We start from the raw sequence: 14,837 nt of genomic DNA on the forward strand, positions 1-14,837 counted from the left end.
TTCTAATTATTTTCTGTATTTTAAACTATAGTCCTTATCGAAAAAAAAACCCATTTTTGTTCATATTTTGGGGTGTATAGAGTGGATTAATTGAATGTACCTTATTTCTTTTGGTAAATATTGCTTTGGTTTTCGTACAGTTTGGTTCTTTGGAATGAATTAATCACAAAAAAACAAAGTTGCATAATATTAACAAAAAAATGATAAAGCAGCAGAGTTATTTAACGGATAGGTATATCTTGAAAAAATACATTGCTGTCGAAAAAAACCCGTATTTAAAAATCTCAAAATACTGTCCAAAACATTTTTTAAAATAGAATAATGAATATTAAATTTATGGTTTGAAAATATTAATTTAACGATGACTGTGTGATCGTATGTTCTTCCTTTGTGGTCAACGCAAAGTGGAACAAAAAAATACTGCAATCATTGTTAATTTTCTTACATGATAAAAACATACCATTGACATCTTTAGTGTTGTTCTTCCTTTCTTTTTATGGCCCAAATGTGACTGATGATCACACCGTACTGCGCACATGTGCAATATAAAGGAGGAAAAAAAAATCCGTTTTGTGATCCAAACAGTGCCTGGACTCCACCTTGTCCACAGCTGTCTTTTCTAGAGGGAAGCACTTTCAGCCCTTATTCCCACTTGGGAATCCTCCAAATCTTTTCACATCCCAGCTCTGCTCTTTCTTGTTTCGTTCTAATCCCAGAGCCGTCATTTGTACTTGCAGCGTGTCAATTCTCCTCGACACTCCCTGGGACCTCCATTCTCTCACACCTGCCGAGCTGGAGCAATAAGGCCAATATCCTACTTTTCGCCGAGAATCCTTCTGGGTTCCCCCCCTCCTCCCCTGAAGTAGTTTTTCTGATTGGACCTTGGAACGCACTCGCACTTCTCAACAATGTGTTTGTTCAGGTGCGGGTGATCCCCGACCCATTGGCTTCATGACTATTGGCCTCAATACAGTTCACATTTGTTGGTCGGATGTGATTGAGCACACAAAATCATAAATGACATAAATCACTTTATTGTACCTGAGTAGAATCTTGAGATGAGCTAAAAATGACCTAGTAAGACCTTTTTTAAGTGGGCTCAGTTGTGCAATCAAACCACAAATCACCACTTCTGTGCAAAACCGCAACTTAATTTTGCTTTAAGAAAGGTTTTTTGGAAGAATTAAAGTGCCAAAAGTGCTCCCTGGTCCATGCACTGGACTGGAAATCTCTCCACTAACCAGTAAAATTTAACTGGCTTCTTCCCTTTGCACTTTAAAAGGAAATGTAACACCGATACGGGTGTCACCAAACAGTAGAAGAATGATAGCCAGTGCTGGGATGATGTAGTGCCGGCCTCGGATTAAAAAAAAAAAAAAAAAAACGGAATTTTTCAATTTAGCAAGATGAAGTGGACAATGGACCTGATATTTTTTTTTTGTATAAATGGAGACAATAAGCCGAAGTGTGGTACACCGTTGAAGTTATCTGTGATCTAAGAGTGTTTGCTAATGTACGTAGAATGCAGTTTGAATGCAGAGGAAAAGTGAACGACAGCTGAAGATGCACTCCAATGACTGTTAATGTGAATCCCAGTTTATTGCGGTGGATGATTTTTCCATACAAATAATGCTTCTGACAGAAATTGATTTAAAAAAAAATAAAAGTAAAATAAAAACATGAGCTCTATTGTAAAGTAATTTTGAAAACCTTTATTGTGCCAGATCTCAAAAGCCAAAATCAAATCTCAGGGCTGTATTGTGAAAACAAATCACATTACTAATGTTATGTGTATTCAGTACAGTGTACTATATGCATCAAATTTCTGAATTGCTTTCATTCTTACTGCTTGTATTTAACTGCAGGTAAAAAAATGACAATAGTCACTAGAGTACAAAAGTGACACGATAGACACTTCCCTATCGTTTTTGCAATAATATATCGTCATATCGGCCAGCTCTAGTTTTACTCAATTTGGAGAACAAGGAAAAGTCATACGTCCCCTATAAATATGTTCTGTGTGTGATGTTTGTGTAGAGGTAGCCATCCTTTGGGCAGCCCACCAGGTGCACCACAGTTCAGAGTACTACAACTTCAGCACGGCTCTACGGCAGCCGCTCACCCAGCAGCTGACTTCGTGGGTACGTTCCTACTCCCGTGCACTTCTCCAACACTCATAAATAAAACATTGTGAATCATATTTCCGATCATGTTCAGATTTTCTACGTGCCCATGGCCTTGGCCGTGCCACCGTCCGCCTTTGCTGTCCACATCCAACTCATTCTGCTCTTCCAGTTCTGGTTGCACACAGAGGTAAGCATTAACGTCACCATGACAAAATAGCATTTCTTATTTTATTTGTCCATCCCTGTCTGCTCTTGGCTATCCGCTCAATAAAGATGAATGAGTGTTGTTAAATATTTCAAACAGAAGCAAAGCCACGGCAAGTATCACTTTTTTTCTTTCTTTTTTATTTTTATTTTTTACTATCCTTTAATGGATTTGCAACACCCCCTTTCCAACTTTTTAGTGGAAATAAGCCAAAGTTCTCATAACAGACGCTATTTTCTCTAGGTGTGTAATTAATGCCTCCTTTATGGGCCTTTTTTTTTCTCTTAGTGTTATGCAGCCAAAATGCAGTTGTGAAGGAAAAGTTTTTTTCATTGAGTGTGAAACAGCTAGACACGCTTTTACATGGAAATAAAAAAAATTACTTGAAATTTTTTATTTTGTCCAGGTAAGCATTTTAAGGGCTTGTGTTGGGAGCTGGCAGCATTCCAAAAAACATGCATGGTAGGTTAATTGAACACTCTAGTCTAAATTGTCCCTAAGTGTAATTGTAATTGTCATTGTGAATGGTTGTTTGTCAATGTGCCCCCTGTGATTGGCTGACAAACATTTTGGGGGTTATCCTGCCGATTGTCCAATGTCAGCTGGGATAAGCTCCAGCATATCCGTGACCCTCGTGAGGATAAAGCTGCTCAGATAATGGATGGATAGATGATAGACACATCCACCCAATTTTGCTTTTATTGTTGGAACTGGAGTCTGCGCCTTGTTATTTATTTATTTATTTAATTTATTTATGTTCAGGAGTCGGAACTGGGTATGAGTTGTGTTGAGGACTCCTAAAATGCAGAACCGTACTTAAACTTTACTTTTATTTCAGGTAATCCGAGACATGGGGCCACTGGAGTGGATCTTCAACACTCCCAAGCATCACAGAGTTCACCATGGTGAAGATCTGTTTATTTGGTCATGGGATTTTGGTTTGCATTATTGCAAATGTGTTCCTAACCTTTCCTTCACCTTTCTAACAGGAAGAAACCTATACTGCATTGACAAAAACTTTGGGGGAATTCTGATCATCTGGGACCGATTGTTTGGTATGCAAACACATTGAAGGCCCGTGCTAATGATTTCGCGGCTAACACTGCTAAGTGTTGTGTTTTGGTGTCATGTTAGCAGAGACTAAACAGTTCAAACGTAAAAGCAGGCTGGAGTTCAGGTCTGTGCTAAAGCTGTAGTGACTAAAACAGCTAATTGTTGCCTTTTTGTTATTAACATTAGAAACACAGTGCGAAACTGAATAAAGGCCCATGTTAACATCATGCAGTGGTTAACATTGCTAATGGTAGCATTTATTTTTTGGTATATACTGTACATCAACTGTGAGGTGCAAATGTTGAGGTTGCTGATGCATTTTGTTTTTAGCTTTAGTATGAAAGTCAAGAAATGCTAATGCCGCCTATTATTGCTTTTCGTTTTAAGGTACCTTCTCACCAGAGAAGGACAAGGTGGTTTATGGCTTAGTCTACCCCAGCAACTCATTTGAAATCATCACAAATCAGGTGAGTACTATGCATGCTCACAAATTCTCTAGCATACTCACTAGAACTTCTGCAAGCATACTTGCTAGCACATGTGCATTCACGCTCGCCAGCATCCAATAAAAATCCAGTCGGTAATTAGGTGCAGTAAGTGGCCATTTTATAAGCATAACATGCTACTCCTAGTCCAAACAAACAACCATATTGTGGTGAAGAAGGCCATTTTAAAAAGTAGATTCTGGATGAAGCTGTTGTCAGCCATCCCAGTATGGTTATATATCAGAGAGCTTGGTTTGTTGTGTAGTTAACCATAACTTATTTTTTAATGACATAATTGACCACTACTGATTGCATAAACTGAACTCAACTGAGTGATAATGTCATGAGGAATTTTGTGAAAATTCAGGCCTGAGTCAGTTCCACTTCACAACATGAAATTTGACAAGAAGCTATCCTGGAAAAGACACAGGAAGTCTCCCATTTTGGTTTGAAATGGCCATTTTAGGCTCATTTCCAGGGGTCTTTTTCTAATTTAGCCAGATAGCCCTTTCTGTTTCACTTATCATTGTCATTTGGTTGGCATGTCTATCATGACTAGAATAGACCTAAAAAAAACAAGCCTGAAGAAGTCATACCCGAAAACATACAGGAAGGCTACCATTTCTGTTTGAAGCGGCCATTTTGTGGTTATTTTCAGTGTTTCAAATCCAAATTGCCCTGGTAGTACCTTGAGGAAATATAGAAAGCACAATTAGCCCACAAAGTCAGTTTGATTTAACATGTCATTTGGTAGTCATGTCTAGTATGAATTGACCTACAATAAAACCTTAAGAAATCATGGTCTTAATGTGATTCAAAAAGAAAATTGTCCTTGAATTTTGTCCAGTTGTAACCAAATTTAAACTAGATCTCCTCGACAGATGAGCAGCGATAAATTTTATCATAATTCCTCATCACGTGTGGGCAAAGTTTGATGACTCGCCATAAAACACAAACTCAACATAGGTGTGGTTAGAGTGAGACCGAACATCTCATTGACGTTTTTTTTTCCTATTAGTGTTGTTAGTGTTATTTGGTGTTTTGTCTTTTTTTTCAGTTCCACTACTATTTGTCCTTGTGGAGAAGGTCAACCACCTACTCAAGTCTCGCTGACAAAGTGTCAACTTTTGTCAAAGGTCCCAGTTGGACGCCTGGAAACCCTTGGCTGGGCAACTACAATCACGTTCCAAAGGTGGGCGCGCGACCGCCTCGTGACCTCACATCATTCAAAAGGAGCATTCCTCTCAGCGGGAGCTTTAGGCGACTTTTGCAAGGAATGGCCACATCAAATAAAAGCTGGAAAGCCTTTGTAGACGGCACACAATAAGTTCATTTTCACCGTCTCTGGAATTAAAACCGCATGTCAGAACCCCAGTGGAAATGTGCATGTGTGTGTGTGTGTGTGTGTGTGTGTGTGTGTGTGTGTGTGTGTGTGTGTGTGTGTGTGTGTGTGTGTGCGTGTCGGCAGAAAGGCTCCAGTGGAACGAGCTGGCGGTTAGCTTTGAAATAACGTTGATGGTGGCACATATTTAGTTCCCTCATGCGTGACACTTGGAAAAAAATGTTCACGATTCAAATTGACCCCTTGAAGGCAACCTTGGAAGCCAAACGCCATGGCAGTAATCTCATGGTTCACGATGGTGCACCAGGTGAACCACGACCCCGACGTACCTGCAGGTGCGTTGAGGAGGAGGGCCAGCGAGATGCCTGTCTTCTCTGAGAAACCCTCGTTGTCTGTGATTGGTCAATTTATTTTCATCCACTTTTTTCTTTCCAAATGACAGAAAGGGGTCAAATGACTGAGCAAATTCCAAAGGATGGACTCACGTCTTCCAGTAAAAAATATAATAATCCAGATGACCTAATGAGCTCATTTTCATCCCAGTGGAACCTTTGAAGAAAAAAAAAAGAAATTCCGGTATCCTATTTGTGCAAAAACCAAAAAACTGTATTTACAATGTCAGTTCACTTCATCATAGTTCCTTGGCATCAAGATGTGGCAACAAAATGCCAAACACAACCACAAAATAGAGGGTGAAAAAAAGATCCCATCCCACCCCAGTCCTGGACCATAGTTTATTAAAAAAAACAAAAAAGAAATCTTGTCTGCTCCCGCTCCTGTTGAAAATGACTCCCACTCCCACACTGCTCCCATTTTGAAAATTAAATTTATTATTTAATTTTCAGCAAATTAAATAATAAATAAATAATTCATTTTACTTATTTATTGAATATTTTGACACCCCTTTCTCCTCATGGACGACTCTCACCATTTTGTGCAACATGGGATAGAGAAGTAATTGGAAAAAAATTGCATGTGGGGGTATCAAGACGTCATGTCGGAAAAGAGACACAAAGACTACCATTTTGTTTTGAAACGGTCGTTTAAGAGACCTTTTGGCCATTTCCACAGGTTCTTTAAAGATGATCTTATCCTAGAGAGTTTGTCTGCAACCAAATTTGAACAACATATATTAGCGAGATGGATTACAATAAACTCCCCAAATTTTTTGTTTTGTTGATTGCGAGTGGAGCATGTTGACAAAGTTTGACAAATACATCTCCAATAACTATCTTTTGAAATTCATCATGATTAGACAAACAAAAAAAAGTCTCAAAGCCGTTCCCAAAAAGATAGAAAATCTGCCGTTTTGGTTTGAAGAGGTGAATTTTTGGATCACTTTGTCCCTTTCCAGGAGCCCTTTAAAGGCAAGCTCATCCCAGAGATTTTGTTCTACTAATGATTTTCACCGAGTGGTTGTGCCTTGCGAGTAAGTGGTTTCAGGTCTCTTAATTTTGAAAATTTTGAAAAAAAGAAAAGTTCTTTCTTTTCCACTGGCAGCTGACCGGTGAGGAGAAGCCTCACGATCCCAGCTGCTCGCTGCCGGTACAAGTTTACGTGGTGACACATTTCCTGCTGGTGCTGCACACGTACCACGAGCTCTTCGAAAACCAGGCGGTACGTATTTGTCACATTAAGTCACATGGGAATTACAGGAAAGACATGACAAAAAAAGTCTCGGTACAACGCCAACCATGTTGTTTTAGCCAAATCTCCAGCCTCCTTTTGTCTCATTTCATGACGCCTAAATTCCTTAGCATACGGGCGTCATCATTTTTCACGGCCCACTAAAGCAAATAAAGTGTGTCACCTTCATGTTCCTTGCTAAATTATTTGTTTTTCCTTTTCATTTTTGGCAGAAAATCAATGCCAAATAAATAAATACAATTCTACACCTTTCCTTTCTTAACATAGAATGGATCATATTATATTATTTGCTTGTCACCATTTTTCACATCTTTGGCTTAAAACTTGATTTGTTGTTCAAGGGCATGAGCATGAGAAATGCATGAGCAATTATGTATATGAAATACGATGAGGTGAAGATACATTTTTGATTTCACTATCATGACGAACGTCGAAGGCAGGGGTGTCCTCAAAGGGCTGCTGTCCTGCCTGTTTTCCATCTCTCTCTGCCGCAACGCACGTGAGCCAAATGATCAGGATCGTTATCATGCTTATTCAGAGCTTGCTGATGAGCATACAAAAGATGAAAAAGTTTTTACCCATTTTGACTTTGAGATAGTCATGGTTATTTTACTTTATTGTTAATTCAGCTAAAATGTATTTTTAGTGTCATTTTTTTTTTTTTTTTAACTGTGACAGCGAGTGTTGACATGGCCTAAGATGTTTAGTCCCTGCGGACATCTGACAAGAAGGTCTTGAGCTCCCTAATTGAAGACTACTTGTCTGGGCCAACATGATTGAACTAATGACACAGTTTGTTGCGGCCGCCGGAGCCCGGTAACTTTTACTTAAAAAACAAAAAGAAAAACGAGCTGTGTCTAACATCATGACAGGATGACTGATCGGCTTTCCCCTTTGGAGGAACCTTTGTCTATTATTTTCCACTTGCCCAAGCCAAAAGACCCCCTTCCCTTCCTCCTCCATCAGAAAAATAAAGCATCGGGTCTCCTTGGCAGTTATCTTTGGAAGCCTTTTTTTTCCCCCCTCAGGCATAGTTTTGGTTAGCCGAGAAGTGCCGTCACGCCCAAACTCCTTCACAACTCCCAAATAAAATTGCCCCTCTATTTTTTTTTTTAAACTCCTCAGTTGTGGTCACATACACACACACACACACTCACACACACACCTCCAGGGCCGAGAGGGCTCCCCATACTCGCCTGAAAATGAAACACCAGCTGGTGGTCCGGCAGTGAACACAAACCCCTTAATTGTGGACTGGAGCCTTTCCCAAGCAAAATAGCCTTCAGGATGCAGCAATCAGGATTTCTGCAAAGGAAAATAACAGCGTGAGCTTCGCCGGCTCCCACAATAAATCATGTCACCCTTTTGTGTTTATGTACTGTATGCATGTGAGCCGGCTAGCTGGCTAGCCAGCTAGCTTACCAAACGCTACTGCTAACATTGGTGTTGCTGTCACGCAATTGTTGGTGAACTGAAGCTGATCGTCATTCATAGACAACACACTTTACTATTTTGTACTTGTAAAAACCTCTTGTGCATGTTAATCGACAGCTGTCCTAACACTTGCGTCTTCAGTCTATATGTTGATTAATGTGCACTGCCCCAATGAAATACATAAATAAATGTCCTTCTGCCTTAGACACATTTAGGTGCACTTGGGGAGTAGGTGACTGAATGATTGAAGGAATGACTAACTGAACCAGAGAATGAATGACCGAATGCCTGAGTGATGGACCGACTCATCAAGTGAGTGAATAAGTGACTGATTTACTGACAGAGCGAATCACGACTGACTGTGTGACGAACTGATTGATCGGCTGACTGAGTGAGCAAGTGAGTGTTTGAATAAGTGAGTGACCCACTGAGTAAGTCACTCACTGAGTGATTGACTGACTGACTGACCCAGTGTCTGAATGTGGGTGTGGGTGATTGACCAACTAACGGGCTGAGAGTAAGTGACTGACTGACTTGCCAACAAAGTGACACAGTGAGCGGCTGCCCAACCGACCGGCCCACTGAATGACTGTGTGACTTCGTGACTGAGTGAGTGACAACGTAAGCTACTGACTGAGTGCGTGAGTATTTGAGTGACAGCGACGAGTGACTGGATGGCTGAGTGAATGGGTGAATGGGTGAAAGGGGTGAGTGTCTGTGGCAAAATCCTTTCTAAGCCCATTAGATGTTCTGCAGCCCGGGTGTACAGTAAGACGTTGCTGTTAATGTGCTGCTGTGTACCCGCCATGTGCTCGCACACAGGCTTGTTTGCCTTGGCACTGCCGAGTAAACAGTGGTACAGCTTGGTGCTTTGTGGAAAGCTCTACTGAGACACTGTCAGCCAAGCACCCATGATGCTGATTACAGCTTTCCGTTGGGAGTCACGCCATGTGCTGTATTTGTACCCTAGACACTGACCCAGTTGACCGTCCTGGGGATGACCGGCTATGTCCTGCTCACTCTTACCTCCCTGGGCTTCATCATTGACTGCAGGTACCCGACACACTAACTTTTTTTTATGCCATGCAGTATTTAGATGATATTATACAGAGGTTTCCCTGATTCAGATTTCGATGTAGGTGGTACTACTTTGACCATGTGCAGTATGCGGCAGCCCCTTCTTTCCCAAACAAACGCTTTGTGTGTAATTTATTATTATGTCCTGTATTCTTTTTCTTTCATCATATTTTATAATCAATACAGGAACCATGTTTGACATAAATTGAATTGTAATTGTTATTATTATAAAATGTTCTCATACGGGCGGCACGGTAGTCGACTGGTTAGCACGTCCACATCACAGTGCAGAGGTGCACGGTTCGATTCCGGCTCCAGCCTTCTCTTCCGGTGTGGAGTTTGCGTGGGTGTTCTCCGGGTACTCCGGTTTCCAAAAACATGCATGGCAGGTTAATGAAACATTCCAAATTGTCCCTAGGTGTGAATGCGAGTGTGAATGGTTGTTCATCTGTGTGTGCTGACTAGCAAACAGTTCAGGGTGTACCTCGCCGACTGCCCGAAGACAGCTGGGATCGATGGATGGATGTTCTCATGTGAATTGTTACTTGTAAAATTACATAGGCAAGAAAACCCCTCATATATATGGATGTGTTGTGTCCAGGCCATTGGCGTCCATTTTGGAGATGCTACGCTGCATGTGCATGTTGATGTTGCTGCATTACAGCCACCTGACGCCTCCCAACTCAGCTCTGACTGTGCCCACTCAGGTAAGGCACATTTACTTTTTTGCATTTCAGACAACAGATAGTACATTTAGCATATCATTGAGCCTGTTACTGGCAATACATACAAAGAAGTAAACGTTAATAATCTGACAATAGTTGGACTGAACACGCCTGAGCTTGCTGGAAATGTGGCGGCTGCCAAAAACCAATCCAAAAATAGTGCAGCACAAAATATAAGACAGACAAAGTCATAAATATTCCATGAAAAACACAAACATTGGACAAATATCTATCCATCCATTATCTGAACTGCTTATCCTCACGAGGGTCGTGAGTGCTTGAGCCTATTCCAGTCGACCTCGGGCAGTAGGCGGGGGACACCCTGAACTCGTTGCCAGCTAATCGCCTGGCACATATAGACAAACAACCGTTCACGCTCACAATCACACAAAGGGAAAATCTAGAGCGTTCAATCAACCTACCCTGCATATTTTTGGAATGTGAGAAGAAACCGTAGTACTCGGAGAAAACCTATGTCGGCACGGGTAAAACACTGGGAGAACTCTACACAGGAAAACTAGGCCCCAATTCAAACCTACGACCTCTGTTTCTGTGAGGCGAAGGTGCTAACCAATCTACACTGTGCCGCACCACAATTAAAAGTATTAGATTCAAATGACAAAAATAATTTACACAAATAAAAATCTCAAACTTTATTTATATGCTTGATGGACATTTGTGTCTAATACTTTGTATAACATGTTTTGCGATCAAGAGTTGGCTCAACATTTCGCATTCGCGTGACAGCAGCATCTGTGCTCAGCACATGAACTTGCATGCTGCATTCTGTGCTGCTCTATGTAAGGATAAACTCCAAAGACAAGTATGACAATGATCTTGAACAATGAAATAACTTTTGGGGTAAATGTGTGCTGCCATGTTGATTGGCCCAACGCGGTCCCGTGTGTTTGTGTGGTCTGTCTAATGCGCAAAGTCCGGCCACCGGTGTTATGATCTTTCGGTCCAAATGCGTGCTCCAATTGGCCCTAAAATTGGAGTGCCTTTCTGGCTGTGGACTGGACATGGCAGCTGACCTCTCATTATTGGTGTCCCCCCCATCCCCTTTCTTCCCCCGCCTTTGGTCTTTGTCCTCGCACTGCTTACTGAGCGCAGAGTGATGCTTCTGGAAACAATTAGTGGCGTCTGCCGCTAACTAGAACTGGCTGATGGGATTTGCACGTGAGAGTCGCTGCTTTTATTGTCCTGGCCACAACATCTGTGGGGCTCAGGTGTGCGTGAAGAAATTACACTTCTTGACATGAAACAAATATATAGTAAATAGAAATAGAAAGATAATATATTACAATTATCACGACTACTGTATTTTACATCACAACCGTAGGTGTTTTCTCGATGGAAAAGGAAACGAGGAGGAAGTGATTCATAATCAAAAGTTTTATACAATTACTGCAAAGTGGAGCTGGCGAAGCGTGAAGGTAGGAACACAGGAGTGTGTATTCATGACTACGAGCTGACCAACCAGAACGTAATTTCCACAAGGAAGTAGCTTTTTTTTTTTTTAAAACCTCATTATCTAAGCATCTTTCACTTATTCGTAGTCGCTGGTTAAATTTGTAAAAAGTTTAGGCTCCCCCAGAAAACTGCTCATAGCTTGTTCCATCACGAAGCACAGAAACATACTTATCGCTGTCAGACATTTTTTAAATTTTGTCTCAAAAAAAAAAAAAATTCTGGGAGCTGCGGGAGGGCGAATACCAGACTATTTGAAGTCACACAACTAATCTCAAATCAATATTGCTCATTGGATTAATTTGAAAGTAGTATTGTTTGTAATATTTTCTGCATTGTGGTTTGCAAGAGCACCTAATATTTTGATGCCTCCCTTCCGTTATATTTACCGTATTTACTTCATCAATATGGTGATAATACTGACAACCATTATAATTTTCCTCTCCCTGTTGGTCATATAAACTGTTCATCGCGTTTCATGTCTATCACAAAACCGCCCATTTTGTCCCTCCCAACCCCTGTCCCCTCCACCTCCAATCCATTCATACAGACGCTTTCCAGCTTCCCGTCTGGCTCGTGAGGCCTTGGTGTGATTCCGTGGTCAGAGCCTGCCAGCTGTTAATAGCACTGAGAGCTTTTAGGATGCCATATATCACAAGCCAGGCTTTTTGTGTGCAGTCAGGGGCCCCAGCACAATTAAATGTCAATTCACCCACCGCCGACTTTTTTTTTTCTCCATCGATTGGCCGCCGCTTCAAAACGCGTCAGAGCAGCGTGTCGTGTCATTAAAAGCGTGACGGCTGCTCTCACGTAAAAGGGTGGCCCTATGTCAGCCACCATGAGTCTTTGGTGAGGCTTTCAAGCACCTGCCAGCACCTACGAGACTAATGGCACTTAAAAAGTGCTCAGAGACACATAGGGCGTAGCCGTCATTTCAAAAGTGTGGGGGGCGGGGGGATTTTGGTCAATTTGCTCAGGAGGAGAGCTACTATTATGAGCAAATTATTATCCTCTTACATTCAACTGCTCCTCTGTCGTGGCCATAGAAATAAATAACCAAACTGTCAAATTTTAGTTGAGTTAAAAAGATTGAAAAGGGTTTTTTGTTTCCTTCTATTTTTATATTTTTCCCCAAACAATCCAACCAAAACACACACAAAAAATACTATGTTCAAGGAGAAAACAAAAGGGTTTAGGCTGAAGCAATGGCTTTTTAAAACCCAAAAATATTCAGAAGGGTTTTAAGAAACACTGAGCAAAGGTTATTGACTTATTTTTTATTTATTTATTTTTTTATAGTATTTACACATTTCTTTAATTCACTACCGGCCATTTTCAAAACAGAGTTCCCCATATTAGCAGCCGATTTAGAGCATATTTCTTTCAGAATTTGATGTTCTGCGACAATGTAAGCACTGAACCGACCAAAAGAAAGAGTAGACCACCAGAAAAACAAAACAAACAAATGTCTTTAACTCTTTCATTTTCTTCGTAATCAGCTCCAGAACATGCGTTGGTTTCATCCAAAACTCCGGTTTAGGACCAGAAAGCCCAGAAAACGAGTATTTTGTGAAATGAAGCATAGATACCTCAAACTATAAAACAACAAAAACAATATTGGATTCAATCTAGCCTCAAAGCATTTTTATTCAAGAATTGCTTACCAATTCTATCTGCCTAACTCCTGCTTGTTGTGAAGTATTTTGAGTTCACGGCCACCATACAATGCTTGTGTCGCAAGTTAAAGCAGGAAAAAAATGATAGTCGAACGATAAATGATGTCTGGAGAACTAGTACGTTGGCTGAAGGCACCTTTATATTAACCCAAGTACATATTAATTTTTGTTACATTCAGTTGGTCTCTATGATATTCAGTATCCCCCTTCGTGTTTAATCACTGTTACATTTATCCTATCTTCTATTCTCTTCTATTGTAGCACAAGTTTAGAGTAGAAGAGTCCAGTCGGCTCAATTCTTTCTTTGCAGATAAACATGACCTGGAGGACGAAGAATCCACACAGACGTAAAGAAGAAAAACTGTGTTTTTAGCAAGCACATTGCTATTTTTTTTATTGCTACGTGACAGTAATCTAAAAATACCTTATGCTCGCAAGCTAACATTTTGCTTTGGCCCCCGTGGAGGTTTGGGCTGACTCTCGTGTTTAGTTTTGGCTTTTGTCTGTCAGTGAAGTTTGATTAGTGACCATATAACAGGAAAGTAATAAGTCAAGCCATGTCAGAGTTGATTGAGAGCTCATTTGTGCTTGTCTGCTCGTCTGTGGAAGGATAAATGTCCAGGTCACATCAATATTATCAAGTTCAAGTCCGACAAAAATCAGCAAAAACAGCGAATCCCACCTTTCCTTTTCCTGATAAGACAACCTGTGGCGAGAGTTCACCCCCGCAAAAAAAAACCTCACGAGCGAAAGGTCGAGGTAGTAAAAACCCCGAATGGGATTTGTTTGGCCCTGTGGAAACTCTGCACTGTGATGTCATGCCAGCGCTCCCGGCAATGGAAAGGAAGGGAGAGAATGGAGCGATTTGAAAGAGGCAGTTGAAGTTGACTGTCAAACTAAACATAAAACAAAGAGAAATACACGTGCATTCAAAAAAAAAAAACAACTTTGCCTTCAACTCTGATAGCTTAATGCTCACACATCATGGGAAACTTCATAGACAGGCTAATAGCATCACCGTCGTAGCACTGTAACCCTGAAGCAACAGATGTTCGAACACAAAGGTGGAGCAACACATGTAACAGGCATGTAGTCTTTTTCCTCTGCAACGAATATTACTGCAGCTTACTGAGTCATTTACTCTAGTTGTAGGAAGCTCTTCCTCGTCTGGGTCTGCATGGAATTATTATTATAATTATGGCCAAGTTATTTATTTTTTCCTCAATGCTTTTGCTTCGTATCTAATTGCAAGAGTACGTCATTTTTTTTTATTTGTGCCATCCCCACTAGGAGACCCCTGACATTTTTTCGAGCAAATATTGTGATCTTGATAAATAGTTTTTCTCCACTTTAATGTGGATATTAAACGTTAACACCATAACGATGGATTTATACTTTATTCCCACCACTTGAAACCAGTCCATAGAGAGCGAACAATACAACGTTGTAGGCCTAAGACAGAACACTTAAGAACTGAAATGACAAGCTTGATCAAATATGAAGTTTTTAAATCTGCTCTTAAATATTAAGAGGGTGTCTGCTCCCATGGGAAGATTTTTGTTAGATATGCTCCCAAATCATTCAAAAATAATGATAG

At 40.7% G+C, this 14,837-nt stretch overlaps 1 protein-coding gene across 2 annotated transcripts in view; it reads left to right on the forward strand.

The window, feature by feature from the left end:
- Window positions 1–14,837, forward strand: part of agmo (alkylglycerol monooxygenase) — a 35,913-nt gene that overhangs the window by 13,827 nt on the left and 7,249 nt on the right. Inside the window, exons 4-12 of one of the 2 annotated variants that reach the window (XM_019878697.1) lie at window positions 2,038–2,141; window positions 2,218–2,313; window positions 3,170–3,236; window positions 3,321–3,386; window positions 3,772–3,851; window positions 4,927–5,061; window positions 6,712–6,828; window positions 9,263–9,345; window positions 9,971–10,076. In XM_019878697.1, coding sequence (XP_019734256.1) covers window positions 2,038–2,141; window positions 2,218–2,313; window positions 3,170–3,236; window positions 3,321–3,386; window positions 3,772–3,851; window positions 4,927–5,061; window positions 6,712–6,828; window positions 9,263–9,345; window positions 9,971–10,076 — 854 coding nt within the window. The remainder of the gene's footprint in view (window positions 1–2,037; window positions 2,142–2,217; window positions 2,314–3,169; window positions 3,237–3,320; window positions 3,387–3,771; window positions 3,852–4,926; window positions 5,062–6,711; window positions 6,829–9,262; window positions 9,346–9,970; window positions 10,077–14,837) is intronic. The other variant, XM_019878698.1, reaches the window with a different exon arrangement.

This window comes from Hippocampus comes, unplaced genomic scaffold (assembly GCF_001891065.2).
Source record: "Hippocampus comes isolate QL1 unplaced genomic scaffold, H_comes_QL1_v1.1 scaffold315, whole genome shotgun sequence".
In the NCBI taxonomy this organism is placed as follows: domain Eukaryota; kingdom Metazoa; phylum Chordata; class Actinopteri; order Syngnathiformes; family Syngnathidae; genus Hippocampus; species Hippocampus comes.